Genomic DNA, 15,595 nt, shown 5'->3' with positions numbered 1-15,595 from the left:
CACACATTTACTTGCATTAGTTCATGTTGCTGCTTTCTGATTGAACTCTTCATAATATGATGTGTTTATGTATATTTTTCTTTCAAGGTTGCTATTCGTGTATACACAGTAGGGTATGGACGCACAGCTCTAACACTTCTGTATTCATTATTGTGCTTGAATGAGCTAAACTGGTGCCAACTTTCACAGCATCATGCTATGGCATTCTCTTCCACATGTTGCTGTATTTTGTTTTCTATTATCTGGCTTGGCTAAATACCTGGTATTCCTGACTCCGACATTCTTTATATGTGATCCATACTTTTGCAGTCCCACACTTGGCATGCCCCTGTTTAATCTAGTATAACATACGCCCACGGTTTTTCCAACTTGACTTCTCCTTAGAGTTTTCCATTGTTAAGATTATTAGCTATCTCTAAGAAGTGGTGTTACAGTAATCTCTAGCAGTTTTCTCTGAGGTATCTCATAGGCCATTATCTTCTACACTGCCTCTATCTAGGTAGTCACTTACAGGGAACCAACTATCCTTTTAAAAAAAATCATAACTTGCCAATATTATAATTTAATGAACTGGATATATAGGTACTGTTTTCTAAATGTAATGATAGTTACCTAAAATGTTTGTAAACCTTTTAAATGACTAAACGTGTGTCCAGGATCCAGGAGTGTACATCTTGCAGATTCGACAAATACCAAACCCAGGACATACTTGAAAACGAGATAAATCTCAATGTTTCCTTCCTGGGTAAAATATTTTATAAATAAATAATGAGGATCCTAGAAATATATTGAAAGATTTAGCTATTTGTGATCAGGACAAGCTAATTAGATGTCACTTGGAGGAGGCATTATGACTAGAAATGTCCACAACTACAATAAAGTGTCTAGAAGTTAAATATATGTAAAATCAGTTGTGTCGCATGTATGTACATCTCTATACCATTGTCTCTGCAGGAGAAGAGGTTGGTACTTACGTTCCTTGCGCCAACTCCAGAGGCATGCAAACACTTGTGGAAATGTGGAGTGGAGAATCAGTCCTTCTACAAGTCAGTATTGCTTTAACCACACTGCACACTCTCACCCCTCTGGAATATCATCCTTATGTTATCTCACAAGCAATCTCAGTAAACAGCCTAACACTGCAATATTTGTAGAAAATGCCAGAGACCACAATCTTTGACTTTGCAGTTCATCTTGATTGAATCTATGTCTGAACATAATTCTAATCCACAACAGACAGATTGGGAGAGAATGTTCCCCCATGTATTTACACTTCCTTAGTGCTATGCTAGCCCATGGGTCACACACTCTACTATACATTGTAATACCCACCACCATTTGTACTGCACAAAGTCAAATCCTCGCACTATGTTTCTATCCTCTCTTCAAACAGCAAACCATTTTTGTTACATATATTTTTTTTCAGATTAGAGAATTCCAATCAGGTCCGCACAGTCTCCAGCAGCAATTTATTTTTCAAAGGCAGTCGTTTCAGATATAGGTAATGTACAGAATTTGCCGCCTGTGCCTGTTACATACTTCCAACACAAACGTCTCCCCATTTTTTCTCACCCATCTCACTTCGAGCTATTCCCCAGCTATCTAATCCACCTTTTGTGCTCTTAACCCCTTAAGGACACATGACATGTGTGACACGTCATGATTCCCTTTTATTCCAGAAGTTTGGTCCTTAAGGGGTTAAACACTTCCAGTCCCTGTCACACTAAGAAACATATTATCATAATTACCTGCAACATCCTCTATAGATCTCTACCTCGCATTACCCCTCCCCTCCAACTCCATGCTTCTCCTCCATCTCCTCTCTCCACTCCATTCATCTCTATTCTTTATAGTCCTCCAACCATTTAAATTCTCCTTTTCCCCCGTCCATCCATCCAAATATCCATCCATTCATCACCATGCTTCATTCTCATCATTCTTCTTTCTCTACATCTTTCTCTGTAATCCAATCTTCGGTATCCATCCACCTATCCCATTCTGGATTTTCCTGTATGCATCTCCAGGTTCCCAATCTCTATCTTCAGTGTTTATTTCCAAACTGTGTCCTGTCCTATTGACCATTCTGTATTGTTTCTCTCCATGCGACTTTCATACTCCATGTAACTCTAGGTCATGTTCTCTCTCCATCCCTAATATGTTTTATTGTTTTGTTCTCACCTACATCTACCTTGCTGTAACCTCTCATTTGTCACTCGTACATTCTGCATTTCCCTAGTTCGTTCTTCTCTTGAAGCACATATCACCCTCATTTCACTCACTTCTATAATATCATCCTTTTGTGGTATGCTTCTTATATAGGCTTCAATCATTATCAAACAAACTATCTCTTTGTTATTTACATTTAAAACTGCATTGGGCTTTATTGACCAAACCAGTTTTGGGGCATTTGTGACAAGGTACGTACATAGTGGTGGGTGGGTGTTGTGGGAAATTATCTCTGGAGATAGCTCTTTAAATCTATTTTGATTTATATTTTCCTTGGTCAGTCCCTGACAATGCTTGATTTATTGGGTAAACTTGTTTGTGTTTTTCTGCTTCTGGTTTCTCACTAAGATTTTTGTTACACTTTCCTCTTCTCCAGTGGTCGAGTTGCTAAAGAAGTTATGGAATCAAGTGCAAAAATCAAGAGAGAACCACCCGAAATTCACAGGTAAATTGCCCAACAAATCTTGTTACCTGGGCTTGTGCAATGTATATTGCCCTGTAAAAGAGTAAGCAGCACGTGTTGTGAGCTATAGCCCTGCTATATACCTCCGTGTATTTCTTCATGCTCCCACACCATGTAATTGTAATTATAACACTATAATCTGGTGCATGTAATGTATTGTATTTCTCACCCACAGGGCTGGGATGGTGCCGAGTCGCAGTTGTCCCTCTATCAGTCACGGCATGCGGTTGAGTAGTGTACCCCGGACCCGTAGGAGAGCTGTTCACATATCCATCATGGAAGGTATGAAGAGTGGAACTTTAAACTTTAAGCAATCAGGAATCTTGGGAGTATAGTGTCATTATTTAAAGGCCATGTGAGATTCTTCACTTAATCTTATGTTATCTAAAAAGAGCCAAGACTGTGGCTGGAGAAAAAGAGGTGGCTAAGGTATTAGCTGTAGAGGTTTAAAATTTGTGCGTTATGGGGATGAGTAAAGGAATAACGGAGATCTATTAGAAATAGTAAGCTTAATCCAGTGAAATAGCCATTATAAATAGCATCTTTAAAATGGTACATTTTGAGATTCCCTTCTGTAACATTGTTTGGTGGGGAAATCAGAGAACAATATTATGTTACTGTTGGGGTTAGGTGCTAAACCTCCACTCAAAATGCTTGTAACTCCCATGATTCTAAACTGAGCTAAGAATGGCTGCGTTTATTGAGATACAGTTCAAAGCATATCCACATACCTCTCAACGGTCACAATTTTGTACACCTGTCTTACAGTCCCAGGTTGGTATGTAATGTCCAATGTGCCCAGAAATGGCTAGGTGTACTTAAACAAAATGTGCCATTTTTGGCACTGTGCTCACAGTAGCTCATAAGTACAGCAACAATTCCTTTTTGAGGTGCTATTTAATACGTGGCAGGTTTCATGCCTTTGTTTTCTATATTGCAATTGTGCAACCAATAATTAGGGTTTGACAATTCAAGATGGCTGAGTTGTGGTAAAGGGATAGTATAATCACCAAAACAGCAGCATTCTGTGTGTTATATAAAGGGGTACTTTAGTCACCGTAATAACTTTAGCTTAAAGCGGCACTGTCATTCCGAACTTACCTTTCCTCATTCTCTTCCTCTTCTCCCCCTCTCTCAGGATCTGTTCTTCTTTTCTTCCTGTCTTCTTTAGTTTTCTTTAAAATCATAAGACAAAGTAGGGACTCTTTGCCTTATGGAGGATTCCTCCGCTTGACCAGCTCTGACCAGCGGAGGAGCAAAGTGTGCTTCATTTCCGCTGGTCAGAGCAATTTTCCCATGACCCCTAGCTTTCCTCCCTGTTCCCACAATGCTTCCTGTCAGTATTGCCGAACGTCCTGTCACTTAGACAGAACGCCGTCAAAACTGCCGAATTGCATCCTAACAGAATGAGAAGAGTTTCTCCATTGGTGTTAGGATGCAATTCGGTACTTTGTTCGTATCGGAATTTCATTCTAATGAATGAAACTCCGATCCTATTCATTGCCGCGGCTGCATCTTGCAGCCGCTTAGTAGATAACTCCCTAATTCCCACGGTATCAGGGAGCTATCTACTAAAAGGCTGAAAGACCAAAATTGGTCTTTCAGCCAAATTTACTAATACTAAGTAAAGATTACTTAGTATTAGTAAATAATACGCCCCTACTCGCTATACCGCGAGTAGGGGCATGTGTAGTAAGCAGTGAGCAGCCTATAGCTGCTCACTGTAAAAAAAAAAACTAATACCCTCCCCCCCCCCCCGTGTGGCTGGTGTCCTAATAAAACAATAAGGGGGGACCTACTGTCCTCCCTCCCTGGCCCCCATATCTGCGCGGTGAGTGGGGGCCCTAATAAAACAATAAGGGGGGGGGACCTACTGTCCTCCCCCCCGGCCCCCATACCCCTGAGCGGTGGGTGGGGACCCTAATAAAACAATAAGGGGGGGGACCTACTGTCCTCCCCTTCCTGGCCCCCACCCCTGCGCGGTGGTTGGGGGCCCTAATAAAACAATAAGGGGGGGGACCTACTGTCCTCCCCCCTGGCCCCCACCCCTGAGCGGGGGACCTACTGTCCTCCCCCCCCCAGCCCCCACCCCTGAGCGGTGGGTGGGGGCCCTAAATAAAGATAGGGGGGGGGACCTACTGTCCTCCCCCCCCGGCCCCCAGCCCTGAGCAGTAGGTGGGGGCCCTAATAAAACAATAAGGGGGGGAACTACTGTCCTCCCCGCCCTGGCCCCCACCCCTGCGCGGTGGGTGGGGGCCCTAATAAAACAATAAGGGGGGGGACCTACTGTCCTCCCCCCAGGCCCCCACCCCTGCGCGGTGGGTGGGGGCCCTAATAAAAGATAGGGGGGGACCTACTGTCCTCCCCCCCGGCCCCCACCCCTGAGCGGTGGGTGGGGGCCCTAAATAAAGATTGGGGGGGGACCTACTGTCCTCCCCGCCTGGCCCCCACCTCTGCGCGGTGGGTGGGGGCCCTAATAAAACAATAAGGGGGGGACCTACTGTCCTCCCCCCCGGCCCCCACCCCTGAGCGGTGGGTGGGGGCCCTAAATGAAAGACCCCCCCCCCCCAATCAAGGTGACTAGGGGTCCCAAGCCCCTAGTCACCCCCACCACCCCCCACCCAAAACAAACTATCGCCTACCTACCCCCCTCACCCTAAAAATAGTGAGGGGGGAATAAAATAACTAACCTGTAAAAAAAAAAAAATTAAACTTACCATTTGACGTCTTCTTTTTTCTAAAATCTTTTTTCTAAAATTCTAAAATCATACCCGTCGAACTAAAAATAAAATAAAAAACCCGAGCGCAAAAAAAAAAACAGACGAAAAAGAAAAAACCCGAGCGCAAATAAAATAATCCATCTTCACCCATGGAGGGCTCCGCGCAGACTGAGCTCCGCAGGGCGGGGGAAGGCTTATAAAGCCTTGCCCACGCCCTGCAATTAGGCTAAGAACACTCTGATTGGTGGGTTTAAGCCAATCAGAGTGCTCTTTGTCATTTTACACAGCGTGGGAAAATTCCAAAGAACTTTCCCACGCTGTGTAAAAGGACACAGAGCACTGTGATTGGATGGATTTCAAGCCATCCAATCACAGTGCTCTGTGTCATTTTACAAGCGTGGGAAAATTCCAAAGAACTTTCCCACGCTTGTAAAATGACACATAGCACTGTGATTGGATGGCTTGAAATCCATCCAATCACAGAGCTCTGTGTCATTTTACACAGCGTGGGAAAATTCCATAGAACTTTCCGACGCTGTGTAAAATGACACAGAGCACTGTGATTGGGTGGCTTTCAAGCCATCCAATCACAGTGCTCTGTGTCATTTTACAAGCGTGGGAAAATTCCAAAGAACTTTCCCACGCTTGTAAAATGACACAGAGCACTGTGATTGGATGGCTTGAAATCCATCCAATCACAGTGCTCTGTGTCATTTTGCACAGCGTGGGAAAATTCAAAAGAACTTTCCCACGTTGTGTAAAATTACACAGAGCACTGTGATTGGATGGATTTCAAGCCATCCAATCACAGTGCTCTGTGTCATTTTACAAGCGTGGGAAAATTCAAAAGAACTTTCCTACGCTTGTAAAATGACACAGAGCACTGTGATTGGATGGCTTGAAATCCATCCAATCACAGTGCTCTGTGTCATTTTGCACAGCGTGGGAAAATTAAAAAGACAGTAGGTCCCCCCCCCTTATTGTTTTATTAGGGCCCCCACCCACCGCGCAGTGGTGGGGGCCAGGGGGGAGGACAGTAGGTCCCCCCCCTATCTTTTATTAGGGCCCCCACCCACCGCGCAGGGGTGGGGGCCAGGGGGGGAGGACAGTAGGGCCCCCACCCACCGCGCAGGGGTGGGGGCCAGGGGGGAGGACAGTAGGTCCTCCCCCTTATTGTTTTATTAGGGCCCCCACCCACCGCTCAGGGGTGGGGGCCGGGGGGGGAGGACAGTAGCCTCCCCCCCATATCTTTATTTAGGGCCCCCACCCACCGCTCAGGGGTGGGGGCCAGGGGGGAGGACAGTAGGTCCCCCCTTATTGTTTTATTAGGGCCCCCACCCACCGCTCAGGGGTGGGGGCCAGGGGGGGGGGAGGACAGTAGCCTCCCCCCATATCTTTATTTAGGGCCCCCACCCACCGCTCAGGGGTGGGGGCCGGGGGGAGGACAGTAGTTCCCCCCCCTATCTTTTATTAGGGCCCCCACCCACCGCGCAGGAGTGGGGGCCAGGGGGGGAGGACGGTAGGTCCCCCCTTTATTGTTTTATTAGGGCCGCCGCCCAGGGTTGGGGGCGGGGGGAGGACAGTAGGTTTCCCCCCCCCCCATTACCATTATGGCCCCCACCCGCCGCCCAGGAGTGGGGGCCTGGGGGGGAAAACAGTAGCCCCCCCTCATTACTATTATGGCCCCCACCCGCCGCCCAGGGGTGAGGGCCAGGGGGGAGGACAGTAGGTCCCACCCCCCCTTTTTACCATTTTTTTCACAGTGAGCAGCCCCTGGCTGCTCACTGTTTAGTGGACATGCCCCTACTCGCGGTATAGCGAGTAGGGGCATTGGGGAGATTTTAATCTCCCTTATGCTATTATGGGGGTCATATTGGGGGGGGCTTATGAAGTGGTGGGGAACACAGCTCCCTGCCGCTTCTGTCTTTACATATTACAAGTAGGGAGCTGCACGCCGGTAGCTCCCTCCTTGTAATAAACCGAACAAACAAACGAACACTGATATTTGGTGTTTGTTTGTTCGTTTGATTTTTTATATTCATTCATTCGTCTGTCTGATGAATGAATGAATAGGTGAAATTCCCGTTCGCATGTCCAAGTGTTTAACTGGGCATGTGCGGGAATCTCACAGTCTGTGTAGTGTGGGTAGATGACGTGTCCCTCAGGGACTTCACCTACCCACACAAAGATGGCGGCGCCCTGAATATAGATCGGGGCAGAAAATAAAGAATAAAAAATAGGTAATGTGGGGGGGCTTAGGGGCATTTGGGGGTGACTAGGGGGCCAATTGGATGTAGTGGAGGCGGGTTAAAAAAAAAACGGGATTCGGCATGACAGTGCCGCTTTAATGTAGCTGTTTTGGTATATAGATCATGCCCCTGCAGTCTCTCTGCTCAATTCTCTGCCATTTAGGAGTTAAATCACTTTGTTTATGCAGCCCTAGCCACACCTAAACACTTCCTGTAAAGAGAGATCTAAACTTTATACTTTATTGCAAATTCTATTTAATTTAACATATCCGATCTCCTGATCTATTAGTAGCCTACTACAACCTGTAGGAGCTTCAATTTACAGAACAGGAGAAAAAACTTCTAAACTAAGTTAGCATCACATTGAAAATGAAAACATTTTTTTCATGCAGGTTGTGCGAGTCATAGTCATAGAAAGTGTGACTAGAAACAAAATTAATTTAACTCCTAAATGGCAGAGAATTGAGCAGTGAGACTGCAGAGGCATGATCTATACACAGAAACTGCTTCATTAAGCTAAAGTTGTTTTAATGCTTATTTTATCCCTTTTTTGTTTTTTTAAATAGATTCTGATAACTTTCTTTTGCAAAACTTCATTGCACCAAGGCACATGACACTACATATTACAGTCTCCTTCCTGACTGCAGCGCCACAATGATACACACATATGCTGTTGCTGCTGCTATCACAAAGTGTGTGAATTGTGTGCTTTTGTCTAGAGTTGTAGAGTTGTGAAGTTGTAAAATGAACCTCGTAGATGGTTTCATGTTTGAATCTTTGGATGCTCTTTTTTATCTCATTTTTAGTATGGTCGCATCATTTTCTTTATTTGTTGGCATTTGAATAACCCTAGGGGGTAAATAAAATATGTAGATTTTATATTTCTGTATGTTCCTGTTTACTTTGTGTGCTTTGACACCTACATTAGGTACATAAAAGCAGGCAACGCTGACAGTAAGCTTTTATAGAATGAGATTAAACCACTATTACCTTGCAACACGGAGTTTGAATTAAGCAGAACTCATAGAGAATTTATTGGGGCAAGAGGACACGGGAGATTTAAAATGATCCAGTCACCTAGAAAATAGAATCATTTTTCCTGTTTTGAAATTAGTTCCAAGTTAGAGGGGTGTCCTTTAATTGGACCAATACAGTAATTACACTGGGTATTTCGTTAGTGAATGCAGCAAGTTTGTGAGTATCTGAAATGATGTGTTAGTGTATGTGGGGGAGTGGTGACAGCTGAACGCTGTGTCTCCTGCATCTGTCTGAGCTCAGTAGTAAATATATTCACTCCCAAAATAGCTGCAGAGCCTGAAGCTTCACCTTGTATGTCAGAGGAGGTGGGCAGAATGAGATTGGGTGTGAAGACACATTGCAGAGAAAAAGAGAGACTGGGAAAAGAAAGGAGGTGGGCAGAGAGTAGGAGATTTGGAGTGTAGATTGAAAGAAATAGAAGGTGACAATGAGTGTAATGTAGGAGTGAGGAAATAAAAGGATTGTGTAAAGAGACGCAAGGGAAAGAGATTAAGACAGAGTACTGAAAGAGAGAACGTGTGAAGGGATAAGGTAACTGAAGAGTCAGACAAGGACCTTTCGGAATTTAATTAGTGAACAACGTATACTTTAAGAGAGTGCAATCTTCATACACCATGGTGAAGTGTCTAATTCGCATCAGGACTAAGGTGAATGTTCACCTACGTATGATCAATCACTGCTACCGTGATGTAAAGGTTCGTGTACTAAACCTTGGGCCTCGTCTTCTGGGCAGAGCACTGGGGGCCCTTCCACTTTTCCCAGCTTTAACTGGAGTATTAGGCAGGGAGCCTGGACTTTCGAGAGAGGTTCTGTCTGCAATGGCTCCATCAACAGCAGAAAGTACAAGAGAGACTGGAGTATCGAATGAGGTTGTGTCTGGATTGGCTCCATCAAAAGCAGAAGGTATAAGAGAGACGGGAATCCCTGATTTACCTACGGCAACATCGGAAAGTTTGGCTCTGCCTGTGTGGACCAAGGGCATTGCAGAAAGGATTACACAGATGGGAGTATCTGGTGAAGCATCTGCTTTAATGGCTCCAACAACAGAAGAAAGCAGTGAGAAGATTGAGAAATCTGATGAGGTTCTGACTGGACTAACACTGGTAACCAAAGAAATTGAAAAGGGAATGGGAGAACCAAGTGAGGTTGTGACCGAATGGGCTCCAGACTCAGATCAAAGTAATATGAATATTGAAGAACCAAATAAGGACCTTATTGGATGGGCCCCAGCAACAGTAGTAGGCAGTGGGAAGAAGAGGCAGCAGGACACTGTTCGGTATTTGCAGGGTATGTATGTGGATACGCACCACTTCTATAAATATTTTGTGGTGAGAGGATGATTGAAGGAGTGAACCATCAAGTTACTAGTTATGTTTCTGTGCGATCCATATGTATCGATGTATTTTTATATATTAATCATCCATTGGGAAAATGATGCAGCTTGTGTGGGGAGTCTGATACATATTATAATGCACACAGGGATGTATCTCATGTAGGACTTCCTGGTCCACATATTTTCGGAAACACTTAGTATTGCTTCTTTATGATGAGTAGCAGCACATGAAAACCTCTTCCCCTGCAGTATGTAGAATTCATACAGTGGAGGAAGGAAATCAGTTCATTAGGGCAGGCCATTTCTTTTTGGATGTCTTAATTATTTCATTTTCATCCAGCAGCATATCAGTGTTTCACACTACAGGGGAGCACCCTGCAAATCGACAGGGAGAACTTATGTCTCCAGGAAAATACAGTGGATTTGATCTTCTACCCCTAAGTACAAAGTAGACTTTCTCAGCACTGTATTCAAATACCCTTGAATTGTTACAAACTGAGCCACTGTAGGAGTCAATAAGGAAGGTTTGCCTCCCAGTTTGAGTATTTAATGGAAAAAAATATATCATATATTCAGGTAAATATTTAGTTGAGATGGCTATTGAAAAATACATTATATATTTGTTATTTATTCTGATTGTCATACACACACAAAAGTCATTTGATCATGCAGATTGTAAGCTTGTTCAAGCAGGATCCTTATGACCCTATTGTTCCTGTGACATTTGTAATCGGTTGTATCATTAGTTATGTTAATAGTTCATTTATCTTTATATTCCCTCCATTATAACATTATAAAGCGCTGCGGAATATGTTAGTGCTATATAAAAGCCAGTAATTATAATAATGTATAATTGCAAACTGGTCCTAGAACAAAATAGGTTTCTTTTCCTAGAAACACATTATTTTTATGGAACACTACGCAGTGACATGCATATACGATTAACTTATTACTATTTATTAATTTCACGTGTTTGTTTCTAATGGGTTTCTATTATGCATTTAGTTGGCTACTTGTTGGGACACTTAGCTGAAAGACATGCATACATGAAACAAAATGCCTAGTACATTTGTGTTGGTGTTCCTTTGAAGGGACACTTTAACATAGTGCAAGATTATGGTTTATATAGTTTACTAAAATGTTGTATTCCCTTGGAGAGTCTTCAAAATGTCTATTTTGGTTTTAAATTAAGGTTTATTGGTTTTACAGTATTTTTTTTTTTAGATAAATGTCACAAAATGAATGTTGCTTCACAGTAAATATATCAATCCTCGAGTCTAGATTGTTAGTTTGTTTGAGCAGGGTCCAAATTAACCTCTTGTTCCTGCTAGCATTTGAAAGCGTTTGTATTAGTGTATCAATACAACTGTAGACAACGTTGTTAAAAACCAAGAGGGAGCACCCACCTCACAAAGGAAGGTGACTTACTTGGAAATACAATCCCAAGATACTTAGACATATTACGAACCCCCTAGTCATATCCGTATCCACATCTTTAGCAAATCATGCACTGCACCAAAACTTGTTATGTTGCAACTTGTAACCAACATGCCAATTGCTATACTTATTTGCACTGTTATATCTGGGGGCCTGCGAGCCTCATACCCTCCATGTTCCATATTAATAAAACAGATTTTTAAAAAAAAAAAAACAAGAGGGAGTAAAAGGGATGGGATAAAAAGGAGAAAAGGGAAGAGAGGAGAGGAGAAAGAGGAAGGATTCTAGTGGGTTATTGAGAAGCAGAGGGTTGGATGACACACTGGAGGAAGCAATATTTTGGCCCAAGGGGTTCACAGTTAAAATGGGTGTATGATTGCTGTGGATATTATATCATGGGATTGAGGCTGTAAGTTTTTCCACAGAGTGTTAAAACCAAATCTTACCTTTGACTGCTGGTGAGAGAGAGAGGAAAGGTTTTCCAATGTTACACAAATAGGATTCAGCCCTTGGAATGGAAAGGTTTGTGGACACACATAGCCTGAAGATGAGCTCATATCTTGTACTCGAGAGCATTGGGTCATATTATCTGTTAAGTAATGTGTTCCCTCCAAGGGCTGAACCTATGTGTAACATTGGAAAACCTTACCAGCAGTAAAAGGTAAGATTTATTTTTCACACTTTGTGGAAAAACTTACAGCCGCAATCCGGAAGATATGATATCCGCAGCCATGATGCACCCATTTTTAGATCCATCTCCAGTACCTGCCAATACTACACCAGTGCTAGATGAGACACCGACTCCATCTGTTAATTCTTAGAAAATGCCCTGGAATAACATTTTAACTAGGAGACTAAACATCCTTTAATATGTATATACAAACACATCAGCAGCCCTTTCCCTCTGTTATTCTCAGTTTACATCTTCCTGCAGGTTTGGAGTCTCTCCGTGACAGTGCACATTCCACCCCTGTTCGCTCCTCGGATCATATCGATGCTTTGTCTCCTGGAGTTTCCCGAGAAACGGTGTTCAGTGATGAAGCTTATACACCATGCTGCAGCATCCTCCCTACACCTGTGTGTGATCCTACCCTGGAGACAGCTTTTGGGCAGCAGGTGAATGGGGCACCATGCACCACCCAAGAAGAGGAAGGTGATGTCTCTGTGCACAGTGTGCCTGACACCGAAGTTCCTCCACCTGCTCTTCCTGGGCCAGAGGGGGTCAGCCAGAGGGAATCCGAATCAGAGCAAGGAAACAAGTTTCTGCAAAGTGTGCTTCGACTGCTGGCAGTCACATTTTGTCTTCTTCTAGCATTGCTTCTGCTGCTTGTCATATTGGCCGAGTCTGACCTGGAACTAGCTTTTCTGAGGGACATCCGACTCACCCCTGAATTCCAGCAGTTTCATTATCAGTACTTCTGCCCCCTGCGGAGATGGGTGTCCTGCAAATTGCACCCTATTATCCGCCTCATAGACTCCTGAACCTGTGTTACGAACACACAGTGGCGATCTTTAACTTTGAGGAGTGATGTCTTCCACTGTCCTCCCCTTCTCATCCCTCTATTGACAAACCTTTCATAGCATAAAGTGGAGAAGTGGCAGATTAGCACTACACTGAAACTTCTCTAGCTAAGGGTGGTTTGGGAATTAAAGCCAAGGTGAGAGGGGTAGAAGGTGCCCCTGAATTATTATGATATCTGCATGGGGGGATTAGATCTGCTCTGCGGTCACTGCAACCTTTGTAATTTCACACACATCTTCACACGGTGTGATCTTTATGCATTTATGCTTCTTCAGCTCCAGGAAAAACCTACAGAAGAGTTTCAATTGCTGTCAGATGCTGATCTCATATCTAGATCACACTCAGCAGGATAGTGAGCAAAACTCTCTATAGCTATAAAATGGCATCTATTCAAAACACCATATTCATTGGAGACCGCTGTACTTTTTTTTTTATACTTCTTCGGCAGCCAGATTGGCTTCTCTGTTTGTAAAGGTATATAAATAAGCCCTGCTTGTCTATAGAATGAGATCGCTAGTTGATATAGTCTAAATTTGTGTGTTGACATTGTTTACACATTGACCAGATTCAGATTTTCTTGGAGCTGACACACAGAGTTAGTTGAGTTACCCCTTGTAGGAATGTAGAGAGCTAACAGGATAGAGTAGTTGTATGTTTGTTGTGCAGGGCTGTCTAAATACAGGTATAGAGGCCAGAGACAAAATGATTGCGTTTATACCTAGCACATTTCTGCTGATACTGGTTGTATGTTACAGATATCCTTTGATATGTTGATTGTCCCTCTGGCTGTATTGACTGGAGATCGATACATACAGCACATGGTTAAAGATTTAGGGTGGGAGTTATGTGTCTGGATATTTGAGCATAGGAGAAGATGAGTGTGTTCCACTGCTTATGTATTAGGAATTGAGAGATCTGCATCCTGATGTGTATTAAACCTGAGGGCCACATACCTTTCACCTGTCCCTGTCTGTTAAAAGGCAGTAAGTGGTATGGTTTATGTGTAATATAACCAGTGACAGGTGTGTGTCCCCGATGTAAGTGTAGGAGGATAAGGTGAGTAGCATGTGTCCCAGTACCAAGTAGTGGTGGGAGGTTTTTGTCCCTGCTGGCTGTGTTAAAAAAAAAAAAAAAGAGCTTAAAGATGTGTCCTGATTGATTCCTGTGTGGTAGGGGCTGGTCATTTGTATGTGTTTTAGGACATCTTTGTGTTAGAATGGAGGAAGCAGAATGTATCTATGGCCTATTGTAGATGAAATTCTCAAGACATAGGGGCAGTGTTTGGAAAGTGGTTTCCTAAATATATATATTAAGTGGCATCTCATACCACATGCAATCCTGCAGCTTTAAGAACCCCAGCTATATGTCCTTCTCACCTTCCTAAAGTAACGTTATGTTAATGATATGTACGACTCACTCCTCCTACTACCCAGACACTGGGAAGATCTAATCCCAACAATCATTAGGCATTGCTGTTGCCTGTCTAAAGACAGAACAAAGTCTAATTCTCTTTAAAATAGCACTGTCATGTTTTCCTTTCCTTAGGTCAACTGCATATTAAAGAAAAACTATAGGGTCAGGAACACAAACATGTTTTCCTGACCTTATAGTGTTAAAAACACCATCTACCCCCCCTAAACATGGTAAAATCTTACTTTATTCCAGTGTGCTGCCCCTGATCTGCCTGATTGGCTGACATCATCAGAAGTGTTGATCAAAGCTAATCACAGTGCTGTCCCATAGTGTCAAAGAGGCAGATCAGGGGCAGAGCCAGCACAAGCTAAACACAGCCCCGGCCAATCAGCATATCCTCATAGAAATGCATTGAATCAATGCATCTCTATGAGGAAAGTTCAGTGTCTCCATGCAGAGCGTGTAGACAAGCGGTTCCCAAACTGTGTGCCGGGAGCACAGGGGAGCCACAAGTTATTTCCCCGGTGCTATGATGATATAGCACCAGAAACTGTGCTCTCTCCTGCCAGCTCTGCAGGACCAGATGGGAGATCAAAGATCTCCCTCTCCGTTTTCCCAGCACTTTGCTGGCAGCCGGCAGGGGAGGGAAGGAGAGAGAATCCGGGGGAGCAGACAGCAAATTCAATAAGCTGTAGTTGTTCTGATGACTATAGAGTCACTTTAATTATAATACAACCCTATTTACCACTTGCCTTTGTTAATATGTATTAACTTTTCTTCCTTACTCCAGATCTCAATAACTGGGCGCCTACAGTTTGTTTTCTGTCAATGGTGTCTGCAGTTTGCTTTCTGCAGGATTCCTTTGACTGATGGATTCTGGGTAAGTTAGCTTAGCAAATGAAATGTTAAGCTTCACCCATTGCCAAGCATCACACATCCCAAAAATAAATTACTCTTTACTATTTCTTATATATAATTAAAAAACTAAGCTGAATTAAAAAAATAAAACAAGGGGAAATAGAGGGATAAAAGAAAAGAGACAGTGGTGCTAAAGGGGAAGGTGTAGTCCCCAATTATTTTATAGCAAGAAGCATAAGTGCAAGGAGGATGTGCAGGATAGTGACAGGGCCCATATTATTTAATACAAAATTTGCAGAACAGCAAAAGTAAAGTATTCTGGGCTAAGTAAGTAGA

The 15,595-nt window shown here is 43.4% G+C and overlaps 1 protein-coding gene across 1 annotated transcript in view; it reads left to right on the top strand.

The window, feature by feature from the left end:
- Positions 1-14,091, top strand: part of FRMD5 (FERM domain containing 5) — a 92,004-nt gene extending 77,913 nt beyond the window's left edge. Inside the window, exons 10-14 of the mRNA XM_063448698.1 lie at positions 955-1,046; positions 1,427-1,501; positions 2,603-2,671; positions 2,865-2,971; positions 12,401-14,091. Of these exons, the coding sequence (XP_063304768.1) occupies positions 955-1,046; positions 1,427-1,501; positions 2,603-2,671; positions 2,865-2,971; positions 12,401-12,948 (891 nt within the window). The 3' untranslated portion in view covers positions 12,949-14,091. The remainder of the gene's footprint in view (positions 1-954; positions 1,047-1,426; positions 1,502-2,602; positions 2,672-2,864; positions 2,972-12,400) is intronic.
- The last annotated feature ends 1,504 nt before the right edge of the window (positions 14,092-15,595 follow it).

This window comes from Pelobates fuscus, chromosome 3, assembly GCF_036172605.1.
Source record: "Pelobates fuscus isolate aPelFus1 chromosome 3, aPelFus1.pri, whole genome shotgun sequence".
NCBI classification, from domain to species: domain Eukaryota; kingdom Metazoa; phylum Chordata; class Amphibia; order Anura; family Pelobatidae; genus Pelobates; species Pelobates fuscus.
Note: the sequence above shows the minus strand (reverse complement) of the source record. Positions and strands in the feature narration are given on the sequence as shown.